Source organism: Felis catus, chromosome A3 (genome assembly GCF_018350175.1).
Source record: "Felis catus isolate Fca126 chromosome A3, F.catus_Fca126_mat1.0, whole genome shotgun sequence".
In the NCBI taxonomy this organism is placed as follows: domain Eukaryota; kingdom Metazoa; phylum Chordata; class Mammalia; order Carnivora; family Felidae; genus Felis; species Felis catus.
In genome coordinates this window covers 10415780-10429447 of record NC_058370.1, presented here as the reverse complement: position 1 = coordinate 10429447, position 13668 = coordinate 10415780, and the positions used below count along the sequence as shown (strand labels likewise).

At 49.9% G+C, this 13668-nt stretch overlaps 1 protein-coding gene across 3 annotated transcripts in view; it reads right to left on the bottom strand.

Annotated features, from left to right (window-relative positions):
• ATP9A (ATPase phospholipid transporting 9A (putative)) overlaps positions 1-13668 on the bottom strand; it is a 130785-nt gene that overhangs the window by 67515 nt on the left and 49602 nt on the right. For all 3 annotated transcript variants that reach the window (XM_023251092.2, XM_019826353.2, XM_006929657.3), the window contains exons 5-9: positions 11063-11121; positions 9863-9914; positions 7362-7456; positions 3084-3164; positions 2219-2294 (exon numbers count right to left, since the gene is read on the bottom strand). In XM_023251092.2, the coding sequence (XP_023106860.2) occupies positions 2219-2294; positions 3084-3164; positions 7362-7456; positions 9863-9914; positions 11063-11121 (363 nt within the window). The remainder of the gene's footprint in view (positions 1-2218; positions 2295-3083; positions 3165-7361; positions 7457-9862; positions 9915-11062; positions 11122-13668) is intronic.

The window sequence follows — 13668 nt, the reverse complement described above, 5'->3', positions numbered from 1 at the left end:
ACCGGATCGTTGAAATCACTGCTCTCTCTGTTCCTACAGCACCACTCACAAACGGTCTGAAATTTTTTTCTCCCCTCTTCAAGGTCCCAACTTGCTTTCCACTCTCTGCCTTCCGGGAGATGACCTCCTAGGCTGTGTGACCTTAGGCAAGTTGCTTAGCCTCTCTGAGACTCAATTCCTCTTCATTCCATTAAATCCTCATTTAATGCTGTGAGACCAAAACAAGAGAATGACAGCAAAACACTCTGTAAATAAAAAGAGCCTGGTAAGTAAAACTTATTGCTGCTCATCTCTGAGATTAAGGCTGAGAAACCTTTTCCACCTCAGACCCTCCACCTCAAAATCATAATCTGTATGAAGTTTAGAGTAAACCAGAAACACCACAAGGGTGGAGACAAGAATCTTCTGGAATGCTACCGCAGCACCAGCACAGAACATGGCCGCATTACATAGAGGTGCTTGATCAAAGCCTTTTGGGGGCGCCTGGCTGGCTCAGTTGGTATAGAGCACGCGACTCTTGATCTTGGGGTCGTGAGTTCGAGCCCCACGTTGGGGAGGAGACTGGGCTTAAAATAAAATCTTAAAAATCCTTTAGGGGCGCCTGGGTGGCTCAGTCAATTGAGTGACCAACTCCTGATTTCAGCTCAGATCGTGGGATCAAGCCCCGGGCTGGGCTCTGGGCTGAGCCTGGAGCTTGTTGAAGGCTCACTCTCCCCCTCCCCTCTGTCCCTCCCGCCCACTCGCACTCGCTCTCTAGAGTTAATTAAATTAATTAAACTTTTAAAATAAAAAATAATTACTTGTTAATAAGTGACTTCAAAGTGGAGAACAACTGGGAAGGAAGAGTAAACCAGTTCTGAGAGATGCGTGGACAAGCGGGAGGGGAGAGGCCAGAGGGCAGAGTCTGAAGGGGAAGGGGCTCCTGCAGGGCCTGGTGGGCGTGGCCATGGGTGTGGGCGGGGATGCAGGCGGGGCCTCGGGTGTGGGCGTGGCTTCGGGCCTGGCCAAGGTATGGCCGGCAGTGCCCAGTGGCCACGCTGAAACTCAGGGACCCATTCCTCACTTCGTTAGTCATCAGGAGGATCTGAGACATCCCGGATCACGCCGTCAATACGGGCAGGCAGCGGAAAAGGAAAAGGTCGGAGGACCTCAAGGGAGCGCTCAACTCTGCCCGTTTGCGTTAAGCGGAGCCCCTGCGGAGGGTGAACTTGCAGCCCCCGTGTGTACTCTGTGCTGGTCTGTGCTGGTCATCCACAGGCCTTGTCGCAGAAGACCCTGACCAAGCATCTGCTGTACTGAAGAGCCACAGGCAGCATCAAAGGGAAGAAAACAGGCTGGCGGGAGGGACATGTGCGTGAAGAGGGAAAAAGCCAAACTCCAGCAAACAGCAAAGACAGAAAGTTGCCAGCAGTATAATCATACGTTAGTAACAGTGGATACTATTACATAACATACGTAATGCACTGTAAGTTCTGCTTCTGGAGCAAAGTGCCTGGGTTCAAGCCTCCGCTTTGCCTTTTACCTGCGGTGTGACCTTGGGCAGATTACTAACCTCACTGAGCCGTGGTTTCCTCATCTGCAGAATGGGAATGATACCGGCACCTTCCCTCACGGTAACGTAGGGAGGGTTAAGTGAAGTGTGTAATGCACATAAAGGGCTCAACAAAGTGCCCGACAGACCAGAGGCACCCCACTAAGGTCAACCGCGGCCACCGCAGACACCTCAGCCCCTGGAGCCCCTTCTGCCCAGTTTCATCCCAGTGTTCGCAAAACTAAAAGGTACCAATTTCCACGGCATCTTGGTGTTTTCAACACCAAGGCTCCAACTCGGGCCCACGGCCTTTGCCTGGGCACCACGGCCCCTGGACGGGCGGGGCCAGCCCCGCAGCCCCCACGGACACAACTTCCGGCCAGAACGCCCAGGCTGCCCCAATTTCTGGTACAGATTAGAATGTCAATCTCGGGAGGCAATTAAGGGTTATTCCCAGAGCGGACGCTGCAGAGAAGTCCACTGGCACGGCAGATTCTCACAGACGTCCGCAAGTGTCCGAGGGCCAATTAGACGTCAGTTTGATTCCCTGGAGGGGCGCGAGCAAGTGGAAAACACCATCTGACCACGACTAATTTTCCCAACTGACAGATGATTATTCTAATTATACAAAAGGATTTTCTTTCCTTTTCAAATTGCTAACACATTCCTCAACAAGGGCGCCCTTACCCGACGCGATGACAGTGCCGGCCCAGAGAGTGTTCTCTATGCTCAAGCTCTCGCTGATCGGAGGGTCGCTGTCCTCCTGGAAAAGGCCAATGGACACGCATTTATCTACCAAGGTTTGGGCAGAATCCACAGGCTGTTTCCAGCTGGCTCCTCCCAAGACAGGAAGTGAGGAGGACCCCTATTCGGATGCCTGCAGCTCAGCCAGGAGAGAAGGGCCGAGCTCACAAGCCACCCTCCTGGGCGTTTTCATCCCACGGTGATAGGTAAAAAGGGTGCTTTGTGACTGAAGCCGGACAGGCTCCTAACACTGAAGAAATGTCGTACAAGGCTAGAAATAGAATGCAGAAGCCAATCGAACAGAAACAGCCCTCTGCCGGCCAGCCCTACAGCTTCCAGAAGGAGACCATGGGTTTAATTTGGAGTCTACAAATCTCCTGTCCCAGATTCTTCACAGCATTTCAGCCCAAATTTAATTTCTATTCTGAAAAGTTGGGACGTGGCTTAAAACTTGTAACGGAGGCAGACGGGGCTTGTGCGAGTGGAAGGGGTCACGGATGCATCTGAAGGGGACAGAAAGAGTGCTTTCGGAGCTTTAACATTAATCGGAACAACGCTCGGCTCTAAGTTGTCAGGTAATTCTAGCTGGTCAGAGGCTGGAAGAAAATCCAGCTGGGCCGACCTCACTGAGAAACACTGTGTCAGCTTTCAAGGCCAGGGTGGGGGAGGGGGGTGCTTCTTAAGGGAATTTCACCCCCACCCCGAGCAAAGCTGCTCCCTGACACAGACCCGTCAACACCTCTTTGCAGGTCTGTTACCAGCACAACTCGATAAAGGCAGGATTCCTCGGTGAGCGAGGCTTACTTACTCTGGTAAAAGTTCCCACAAAGTTGTGAATGTCGATATTGGGTTCTTCTGCGTAAACATAGGATCGGATCTGAAGAAGGTCCTGTTCAACAGAGGTAACGTTTTGGAGTTAAAAACGAAGTTCGTGGGGCGCCTGGGTGGCTCAGTCGGTTGAGCGTCCGACTTCGGCTCAGGTGGTGACCTCGTGGTCTGTGAGTTCGAGCCCCGCGTCGGGCCCTGTGCTGACAGCTCAGAGCTTGGAACCGGATTCTGATTCTGTGTCTCCTTCTCTCTCTGCCCCTCCCCCACTTGTGCTCGGTGTCTCTCAAAAATAAATAAATGTAGGGGCGCCTGGGTGGCGCAGTCGGTTAAGCGTCCGACTTCAGCCAGGTCACGATCTCGCGGTCCGTGAGTTCGAGCCCCGCGTCAGGCTCTGGGCGGATGGCTCAGAGCCTGGAGCCTGTTTCCGATTCTGTGTCTCCCTCTCTCTGCCCCTCCCCCGTTCATGCTCTGTCTCTCTCTGTCCCAAAAAAAATAAATAAACGTTGAAAAAAAAAAAATTAAAAAAAAATAAATAAATGTAAAATAAAAATTGTTTTTTGAAAAGTTCGTAATTAGAGAAGATTTCGGGAGGCACCCACTAGTTTTCAAAAGCAGCTGTTGCTCTCAGACAGCAAACAGGCTCTCAAAATTACAGGGCAGGTGGAAGAAGGAAGAAAATGTTTCTATTCAAGAAGCTTAGGAGTCGCCATATCCCAAGACACCCTGACAGAGTCTGCTGTGAAGATGCCTGTTTATCTGTGGACACCCAGTGTTTCCCAAACTGGTTTCCCACACCGGTTTTGCTACGCTGTGCTTTACAAGGGCTGTTGGTACCAAAGAAAATTCTTGCTCAGTCAACAAGGGGCTACTGGGCACCTGCTCTGTGTAAAGCCCTGGAAAAGACGGAGGGGTGAAAAGCAAAAAAAGAACACCTCACACCCATTAAGAGGGCTACTCTCAAAAAACAGAAAAAGTGGGGCACTCGTGTGGCTCAGCCGGTTAAGTGTCTGATTTTGGCTCAGGTCATGATCTCGTGACTTCGAACCCGGCGTTGGGCTCTGTGCTGACAGCTCGGAGCCTGGAGCCCGCTTCGGACTCTGTCTCTCGCTCTCTGTCTCTACTCCTCCTCCACTCCTGCTCGGTCTCTCGCTCTCTCAAAAATAAATGAACATCAAAAACAAACAAACAGAAAACAGTGTTGGTGAGGATGCGAAGACGTTGAAAGCTTGTGCACCGTTGGCAGGAATGTGAAATGGTGCAGCCACTGTGGAAAGCAGTATGGCGGGTCCTCAGAAACCCTGGCACAGAATTAGCACATGAATAGCAAGCCACCTGCTGGGAACCGAAAGCAGGGTCTCGAAGAGACCATGCGCCCCGTCCATAGCATCATTACTCACAATTACCAAAAGATGGCAACAAACCCAAGGGCCCATCAATGGATACGTGATACGTGGACAAATGAAATGCGGTGCGTACATAGGACGGAACGTTGCCCAGCCTTAAACAGGAAGTTCCGACACAGGCCGCCACGTGGGTGAAGCTTCGGGACCTTTCGCTAAGGGAAGCAAAGCCAGTCGCAAAAGGACAAATACTGTAGGCCTCCACTTACAAGAGGTCCCTAGGGCAAAGTCATAGAGACAGCAAGTAGAAGTGTGCCTGCCGGGGGCTGGGCGATGGGGAATTTTTGTTTCACGGGCGTGGAGTCTTAGATTTGCAGGATGAAGAGACCTGGGGATGGATGGTGGGGACGGCTGCACAACAGTGTGAAAGTGCTTACCACCACCGAACTGGACACTTTAAAATGATAAAATGGTAAATCTAGTGTGTATTTTACAGTAAAAGATTTAGAAAACAAATCTCCAATCAGGTGGTCAGGACCTGATACCACAGGTTTTCAGACCACAATACCCCGTGCCATCAGGGGTCTGGAGTGGGGTGGAGGCTACCGGCCGGCCCCTCAGGCGGGGCCTGAGCCCTCTACTAACTCACTAGGAGGCCCCGTATGCAGGCGTGTTTGTTCTGTGGCCCCTAGGCACTGGTAAGAAAAGGCCCTGAGGCACACCCAAAGTGCGCGGGTAAAGGTGTGGAATTGCAAATCCAGTAGGATCCCTTCTTTGTAAAAGCTCCCCCTTCCAACAAGTTTGCAGCTGTACATCTGTAGGAAAGGGTGCTGACCACGGTCTGCAAAGATCACTACGGAGTTCACGTGATCCCCGGGGGAAGCGGGTCAGGTGTGGGGTAGAGGCCATGAACGACACTGTTTGCTTTTTCCTCCAGGGCTTTCCACATGCTTTAACTTTTTTAATGTTTATTTACTTATTTTGAGACAGAGAGCGAGAGAGCAGTGGAGGGGCAGAGAGAGAGGGGAGACAGAGAATCCCAAGCAGGCTCCATGCTGTCAACACGGAGCCCAATGCGGGGCTTGAACTCACGAATGGTCATGGGCTCAACCTGAGTCAAAATCAAGACTTGGATGCTTAACCGGCTGAGCCACCCAGGCTCCCTTAATTTTTTTTAAACAAGAATATAGGCACGTAATGCCCATGTAATCTTTTCATATGGTTCTTCTAACTTACAACTTTGTTAAATTGTTGCACCCCATTCAGATCCCTTCGGTCCAGTAGCATCCGGACCCCAGCCCAGGCCTGTGCCAGACGGGGGTGGCGGGAGTGGGGGTGGGGGGGGACATGAGCATTTATTAAACTGACACATCCAAAGCACACACCAAGAAATGCAACTCTGTGCAGCTGACGGTCAAGTATCTTCATGATTCTAGGCTCTTCCAGGCTGTCTCTTAAAGAGAATCCTTCAAATCATTTTGAGGCTCGGAAAGCTTTCTTTGCAGAAATCTCACCGGGAAGTTAAAATGCATCACCCAGAAAAATCAGAACCATCTCAGGGGCAGGTGAGTGCGTTCTAAGGATTCCCAGGGGCTCCTAACCACGGTTAGAAACTCGCTGCTCTAGAATGCCTGGCTCAAAAATTAATATTAATACCAGTGTTATCTTACTCGTCACTGGCTATGAAAAATCATCAGGACAGTGGGCGTGTTTATTGGCAGGTTAACACGGAACTGTATCCTGCCTGCTCCTTCCTCACAGAACACAGTGAACCCGACCGCTAGCCTGGGAAAAGCTTACACATTCTGCCTAACCCTTTCGGACCAGTTGGTCTCTGAGTGTTTCAATTACATTTTGTGACTTTGTAACCTCGTCCTTGGGCCACATCCAACCTATGTGGCTTATGTTTAAACTTACTCTTTGGCTCCCTGTCCCCCCTCCCTTTACAAATCATGGCATGAGTGACGTGGGGCTAATGGGGCTAACAGGCTGTTCTCTGTGCTGTTCCTCACACTGTTCCACGCACAGGACGTTCAGCAGTGAACGTACTGGGCAGAACTCTGCTCTCGGAGATACTGCCTTGAAGCGAGTGGGGTGGGAATGCAAGGAGAGAACCGTCAGAAAATGCCTCTCAGATAAGGAGACCTGAGCACAAAACCCAAGGGACAGAATGGAGATGTCCACCCAGGCAGCCAGCAAGGGCAAACACTCGGAGGCAGAGGACGCCTGATCAGGAGGGAGAAGGCGCTGGCGGGCAGAGCACCCAGGCCGAGGGTGGGGCTCCGGCACCGAGACAGAGGACGTGGGGCCTGAGGACAACAGCGAGGGCTGGAGGGAGGGTTCTCAGTAAGACGAGAGGCCTTTGGAGGCGCTGAGCAGAGAAATGATACACCTGCCTTCCCTTCTAGTTTTAGGCTAGTACCTTGTCGGGGCTTCTTAAGATTCTGAGCTATGGGGCCCTTGGGCGGCTCAGTCAGTTAAGTGTCCGACTCTTGATTTTGGCTCAGGTCATGATCTCACAGTTCACGAGCTCGAGCCCCGCGTCGGGCTCTGCGCTGACAGTGTGGAGCCTGCTTGGGATTCCCTGATTCCCTCCCTCCCTCCCTCCCTCTCTCTCTCTCCCCCTCCCTCTCTCTCTCTGCCCCTCCCCCGCTCTCTCTTTCTCTCTCAAAAAACTAAACTTAAAAAAAAAAAAGACTGAGCTTCCCTCCAAAGAGCTCCCCGCTGTGCTTCACACAGCCACGTAACTCGAAAGAACAGGTGCTCGGGGCCCCCCCCCAGCCCCCACCCTGTCACCCCTCCTTCACAAGTGACAACCCGCACACTGATCTACGTGCGCCCCCCCCCCCGCCCCCCGAGCTGGCTGGCCCTGCAAGGACACGGTTGCCAGGCTGTGTTTCTGCAGGAAAGCTACTCACGGCCGCGGTGGGGAGCCTCTGCGCGCAGGCCACGGGGAGCCGCAGCTTCCAGTCGGTCTCGCCGTCCAGCTGGTCCGTCCGCAGGAAGCACGACCCTGTGGAAGAAGGTGGGTGCCGTCTACCCCGGGCAGCTCTGTGTAGTTCCCGCTCTGGCCTTCGTAAAAATCCCACCAGTGGCCAGCAACCAAAAGGGAAGACAAACGCCCCGTTTCCCACTTCCCCTGTAAGCTCTCGCGTCCAGAGATCTGGGTTCAAATCCTCACTCCACCATCCGCCCCAAGCAGGAACCTGGGCCAGCTCCTTGACCTTGCTAAATAAACACCGGCAGGCCCTGTCTGGAAAACGGGGAGAAACGCAGACCTCGGGAGGTTGCTGTAAAGACCTGAGGGTGACCGAGCCCCCGGCATGGTGGCTGGCATGACACAGCTGGCACCTCGGGCCACTCTGGGCAGAGTCGTCTACACTCATCAGGAGCCAGACACCTGGAAGCCAGACCAGAGGCACCACGTACCAGCAGCATGCCCTTGGGAAGCCGCCTAGGCTCTCCAAGCCTCGGTTTCCCTGACGGTGAACATGGACACAGCAGCAGCAGCCTCACATGAGGAAGACTCGACGGCTGATCCTGCCAGACAGCTCGGAACACAGAAGGCGCTACGAGCGGACCCGTGCTGGTACTACTGGCCCGTGAACGCCTATTTCAGTCTGGCGTGCAAGTCTCAGCAATGGGTTAGCTGTGTATTCATCAGACCCCAGATGCACTGAATTCGTGGACACTGCGGCCAACACCTCTGGAGACTTAAGGAGAAGCACATCTAGGGGCTTCTGAGCGGCTCAGTCGGTTAAGCATCCGACTCTTGGTTTCGGCTCAGATCGTGATCTCACAGTTCATGAGTTTGAGCCCCAAGTAAGGCTCTTCACTGACAGCACAGAGCCTGCTTAGGATTCTCTCTCTTTCCCTCTTTCTCTGTCCCTCCTCTGCTCATGCTCTCTCTCTCAAAATAAATAAACTTTAAAAAAAAGAAAAAGGGGGGGGCACCTGGGTGGCTCAGTCGGTTAAGGGTCTAACCTTGGCTCAGGTCATGATCTCATAGTTGGTGGGTTTGAGCCCCACATCGGGCTCTATGCTGACAGCTCAGAGCCTAGAGGCTGCTTTGGATCCGTCTCTGTGTCGCTCTGCCCCTCCTCTGCTCTCTGTCTCTCTCTGTCTCTCTCTCTCTCAAAAATAAAATAAAATGAAATAAAATAAAATGAAATAAAATGAAATGAAATAAATAAAATGAAATGAAATGAAATGAAATAAAATGAAATGAAATAAATAAAATGAAATGAAATGAAATAAAATGAAATGAAATAAAATAAATAAAATAAAATAAAATAAAAAATAAAATAAAATAAAATAAAAAATAAAATAAAATAAAATAAAAAATAAAATAAAATAAAATAAAAAATAAAATAAAATAAAATAAAAAATAAAATAAAATAAAATAAAAAATAAAATAAAATAAAATAAAAAATAAAATAAAATAAAATAAAATAAGACAAATAAGAAAAAAGAAAAAACACGCCTAATTTTTTCTTTTTCAGGGAGTGGGGGGGGGGATACATTTCAGGGGCCCTAACCCATAATGGTCTATGTTCACTGACAAGGACGTCAGAGCCAACGGAGGACACAGCTGCAGATTTCAAAGAAAGACTTTCAATCTAGTGCCTTCTACCCCACCTCTGGGCTTTTTAAATATATTATTAGTATAAAATTTCATCTATACTTTTATTTGATTGATAATAAAATAGACTGCAGCCACCTCAAAGGAATATAACGGGACCTTTTCTTTCAGACGTGCAAAGATCTGATTGTGCCTGTAGGCAAGAGAAAAACAGCCACAACGTTTCCTCGCAACGCAACGGCTTGAGTAACAAAAAATAAGAAGGAGATCAGAGTCAACAGATGGGTGGGTGGGCAGGCCATGGTGGCGTCGGCCCCACCGGGAAAGAACTGCCCCCAGCGGGGTCTCCTTAAGAGGCTGGAGCAGCTCCCTCAGGCCCAAGTAGGCTGTGATAACAAATAAACTGATGGGTGAGGGGAGGCCCGGCCCCACCGCTCGTGAGCAAAGGGCCAGAAAGGCCACCTACCTCTCCCCCCCGTTGCTTCTGCACGTTGGACACACTTCCTTATCCCGCCAACCCCCGAAGGTGAGCCTAACAGCAGCCCAGGAAGGAAAATCACGGCCACCGTGCGCGACTTCACCAGCTGTGACTCGGCGTGGGCCCGACTAATTGTATCGGTGTGATGATCTAAATCTATTGAGCTGTGAGCCCCAAGGACGTTTTGGTTTTTTGCTCTGTTTTTTTTTTAAAGACTGCTCTATTAAAAGAGATGTTTTTGATTTGCCTCCATGGCTCCAAAACGATCATCTACTTCTGTTCCATTTTCAAATGATTATTTTGCCAAATTACCACTGAAAGGTTAATGGTTATTTTCAAAATTGATCCCAGATGTTTACCGTTTTTTTCCGATGTCCTCAGGAAGATCATGTCAGCAGGGACCCGCTGGTTCTGCGTAATGAAAAGAAAGACTGTTACTGTGAATGCCCACGTGTGGGGTTTCCGCCCCCCCCCCCCACCCGGCCCCTCTCGGTGGGGAGGGGGCCAGAAACCCACAGCCTCATTGAAGTTTCTGCCTTTGTCCCAGACAGACTTGGGGATTTATTTGGTTTTGAATCTGAAAAATCTTGCACACTGCTGTTACTTTCCTAATCCCCTAGAGCTTCACTTTACCTCAAATCGACTTTGAGTTCTTGGATTTAATCCTTTTAAAAGAGCATAGTTCACTTCCTACAGAAACCAGTTACAGTACGATCCCATTCCGATCAAACATCATTCCAAGACTCTCCAGGGCCACCCCCAGACCCGCTACCTTCCCTTCCAAAAAGACAGCTTTTAAAAAGAGATGTTTGCCAAAGTTACAAACATTTGTTAAGGGTGCTATTTTAAAAAATGTGTTTTCTGGCCTCCTTACCGTTCTCATATTACACTTAACCCCATCTCCCCACAAAACAACAGAAAAGTACTATGCGTATGTCACAAAATGCAAGCTAAAACTGCTCAAATGGTAAATGACCAATATTTTTACGTGCTTTACTCAGCAAGCAGACTTCTAGGAAAGATTTTGTAGTAAGTTAAAAAAAACAAAAACAAAAAAAAGATGCAGCAAATAGGAAATCAAAACTTAGGGGAGCCTGGGTGGCTCAGACGGTTAAGCGTCCAACTTTGGCTCAGGTCACGATCTCCGTAGTCCATGAGTTCGAGCCCCTTGTCGGGCTCTGTGCCATCAGCTCAGGGCCTGGAGCCTGCTTTGGATTCTGTGTCTCCCTCTCTCTCTGCCCCTCCCCCACTCACACTCTCTCTCTGAAAAATAGATCAACATTAAAAAAAAAAAATAACTTGTACTTGAGTTTATAAGGAGAATTTCTGGCTAACCAACCACATAAACCTTGAAAAAGTATTTTATACGTACGTCTCATGGGGAAAAACGTTTTCCTCCCCAGGCAAAGCTAGAGGAGAAAAATCCCCCAAAGCCTGCATTCAGTTAGTCTACGAGATACACAAATCCACATGGTTGGGCTTGTGAACTGGCAATGTCTTCCCACATTGCCACCAAACCCACACGGCAGCCTGGTCACAAACTGCGAGACCCCACCCACCTTTTCAACGATGATAAGGTCTCCAACCTGGATATTGGAGCTCTTCACTTTCACCGTCCCTGCGAAGAAAGACATCCAAGATACATCACGTATGAATGCATTTCAACTCCTCACGCCTTTGCAGAGTGCCCACTAGCCTGCAAAGTCAATGTCATACACCCAGAAGTATGTGCCTCCCCTGCCCAGCCCACCTCACCAACACTGCCTGCCCCTCTTCGGAGAGATTCACCCGCTGCGGGGGCTGCTCGAGGAGTGAGTCCCCACCCCTTCGAGCCCCGGAATAACTCACCCCTCACTTGAGGCCTTCTGCCTCACCGGTGCCATATAAACTTTCCTCAGTCGGCACCGTGACATTCATTCGGCCCCAAAACAAAACAAAAAACAGCACGGAAACGGGGAAGAAAACAAAGAGTCGGATCCACAGACAGAAGGTCGGCTCTTAATTTTCAACACCCCTAGAAAGAATTTGGGGCCAACCGAAAATGACCGATTTTTTTTTTTAGATTTGCAATTGCTAGGTATTTTGCTTATGTGATGATGTTCAGACTACACAACTTTCGCTGGATGTCTGGATAAACAGTAACAGCTCACACTAAACACCAACCCTGTGCTACGCACAGTACAGATGCTGACAGACTGACAACTCCTTTTACCCTCACGACAGCCCTCAGAAACAGGGATTATTGTCTGAAGTTTTCAGAGGAGGAAAAAAGGCTCAGACCGGCACCATACCCAAACCCCTAGTCTCACGGTGAGAACAGGTCAGAGCCAGGATTCACACCACCATCTGACTCCAGAGGGTGAATAAAAAATACCAAAAAAAAAAAAAAGTGAGTTCAGTTCAACCCCCCCCCCCAAAACACATGTACTGAGTGCTATGCTATGGGAATTCAAAGATGCAAGACAGTCCCCTTATCCTAGAAAAAAAAAGCCTGGTCTCCAGGAGTCAACAAATGTGCTGCTGGAGACCACGGCAGTGAACAGTTTCGGTTCCCCACTGGGCCAACGACTGTTCCCCACCAAAGGCTAAAAACCATTCTTAGCTCCCAGCCCACACCAAAAAAAAAAAAAAAAAAAAAAAAAAAAAAAAAAAATGGGCGCCCAGGTGGCTCAGTCGGTTAAGCGTCCGACTTCGGCTCAGGTCATGATCTCGCGGTCAGTGAGTTCGAGCCCCGCGTCGGGCTCTGTGCTGACAGCTTGGAGCCCGGAGCCTACTTCAGATTCTGTGTCTCCCTCTCTCTGACCCTCCCCCGTTCATGCTCTGTCTCTGTCTCAAAAATAAATAAACGTTAAAAAAAATTAAATAAAAAAAAAAAAAGGTGGGGGGCTGGATTTGGCCCCTGGGCTATAGTTTGCAAACCCATGAGCGGGTGAGAAAGAGAGTCAGACAGATGCTGTTAGTGCTAACTTGTGTGTGAAATGATGCAGGGGAGCCCAGTGTGCACACAGAAGCCCCTTGATCATGCATTCAACATGCCAGCAGCATTTATGGAATGCCTGCTGTATGCCAGGTCATGCGCAGGTGGGGATCCACGGAACTCACGGTCTAGTGGAGGGAAGGAGGCGATGGGCAAATAATAACCGGGTGGGAGGGGCTCAGGGAGGTGCACGAGAGGTGAGACGGGAAATGGCCAGATGAAGGACACTGGTGACCAGTAACCCAGGAGCGGAAGGCACGAGATTGGAGAGTGTGTGCGTGTCAGCTGCCCACACGCGCGTGCAGTGGCAGGCTGCACCTCCTTCAGCGAGACCAGAAGCGCCGCATGGGAGGCAGGGACCGGCAAAAGACAAAGGCTGAAGGGCTGGTCGGGGCCGGTGGTCCTAAGAACAGGTCCGGAGAGGAGACGGGCCTAGATTCTGGGGGCGGGGCACATTCTCACACATTAAAATCTTCGAGTCTTTGGCCTTTTGTAAAAAGCCCATTTAACTTACAAACGATCAGATCAGCCGAGGGAGAAAGGAAATGGCAGGAATGGCTCTCAGTCCTCTGCAGGGAAATATCATTTTCCCCAGCACCCAGAGCAAAAGTTGAAGGGGAAGCACTGGGCTGCTACTCCCTCCCTGTTCACTCAACAAACGCCCGGTGCTCACGAAGGAGGCGCATTCGCTCACTCGTTTGAGCTCCGCTAGTTTTGAGAAGAACTTAAAAGACACTGACGAGGTCATCTAAGCATACGACTGGAGACTTCTACAGTTTTTCACAGCATTTTCTACTTTTCCCATAATTCAGCGTGTCTTTGTAATAATTATCCACCACGATCAAGGCTTTCCAGAGCATTCCAAGTCATCGCTATGGAAACAACTTTTTCAAGGAGGTTTCATTTTCATTAGTTCTTGTGTTTAATTAAATTTCATCATGGTAACAGCACCGGCAGTAAAAAAGGAAAGCATACAAACACTAATAACAACTTCTAGACAGAACGTAGCAAGTGGCGATGTGCTGGGCCGTCAGTTGCTCTGAGGGCCTTCTAGACTCTTCCAGCGTGGGCATCTCACTCATCTCACATCAGTGTTTAATGTGCCTCATTTTCTCAAAACACAGGCCTAAATTCAGTTCGTGGGCCTGAGCCCTAGCACGCTGGAGAGAGACCCACAGCCTCAAGCAT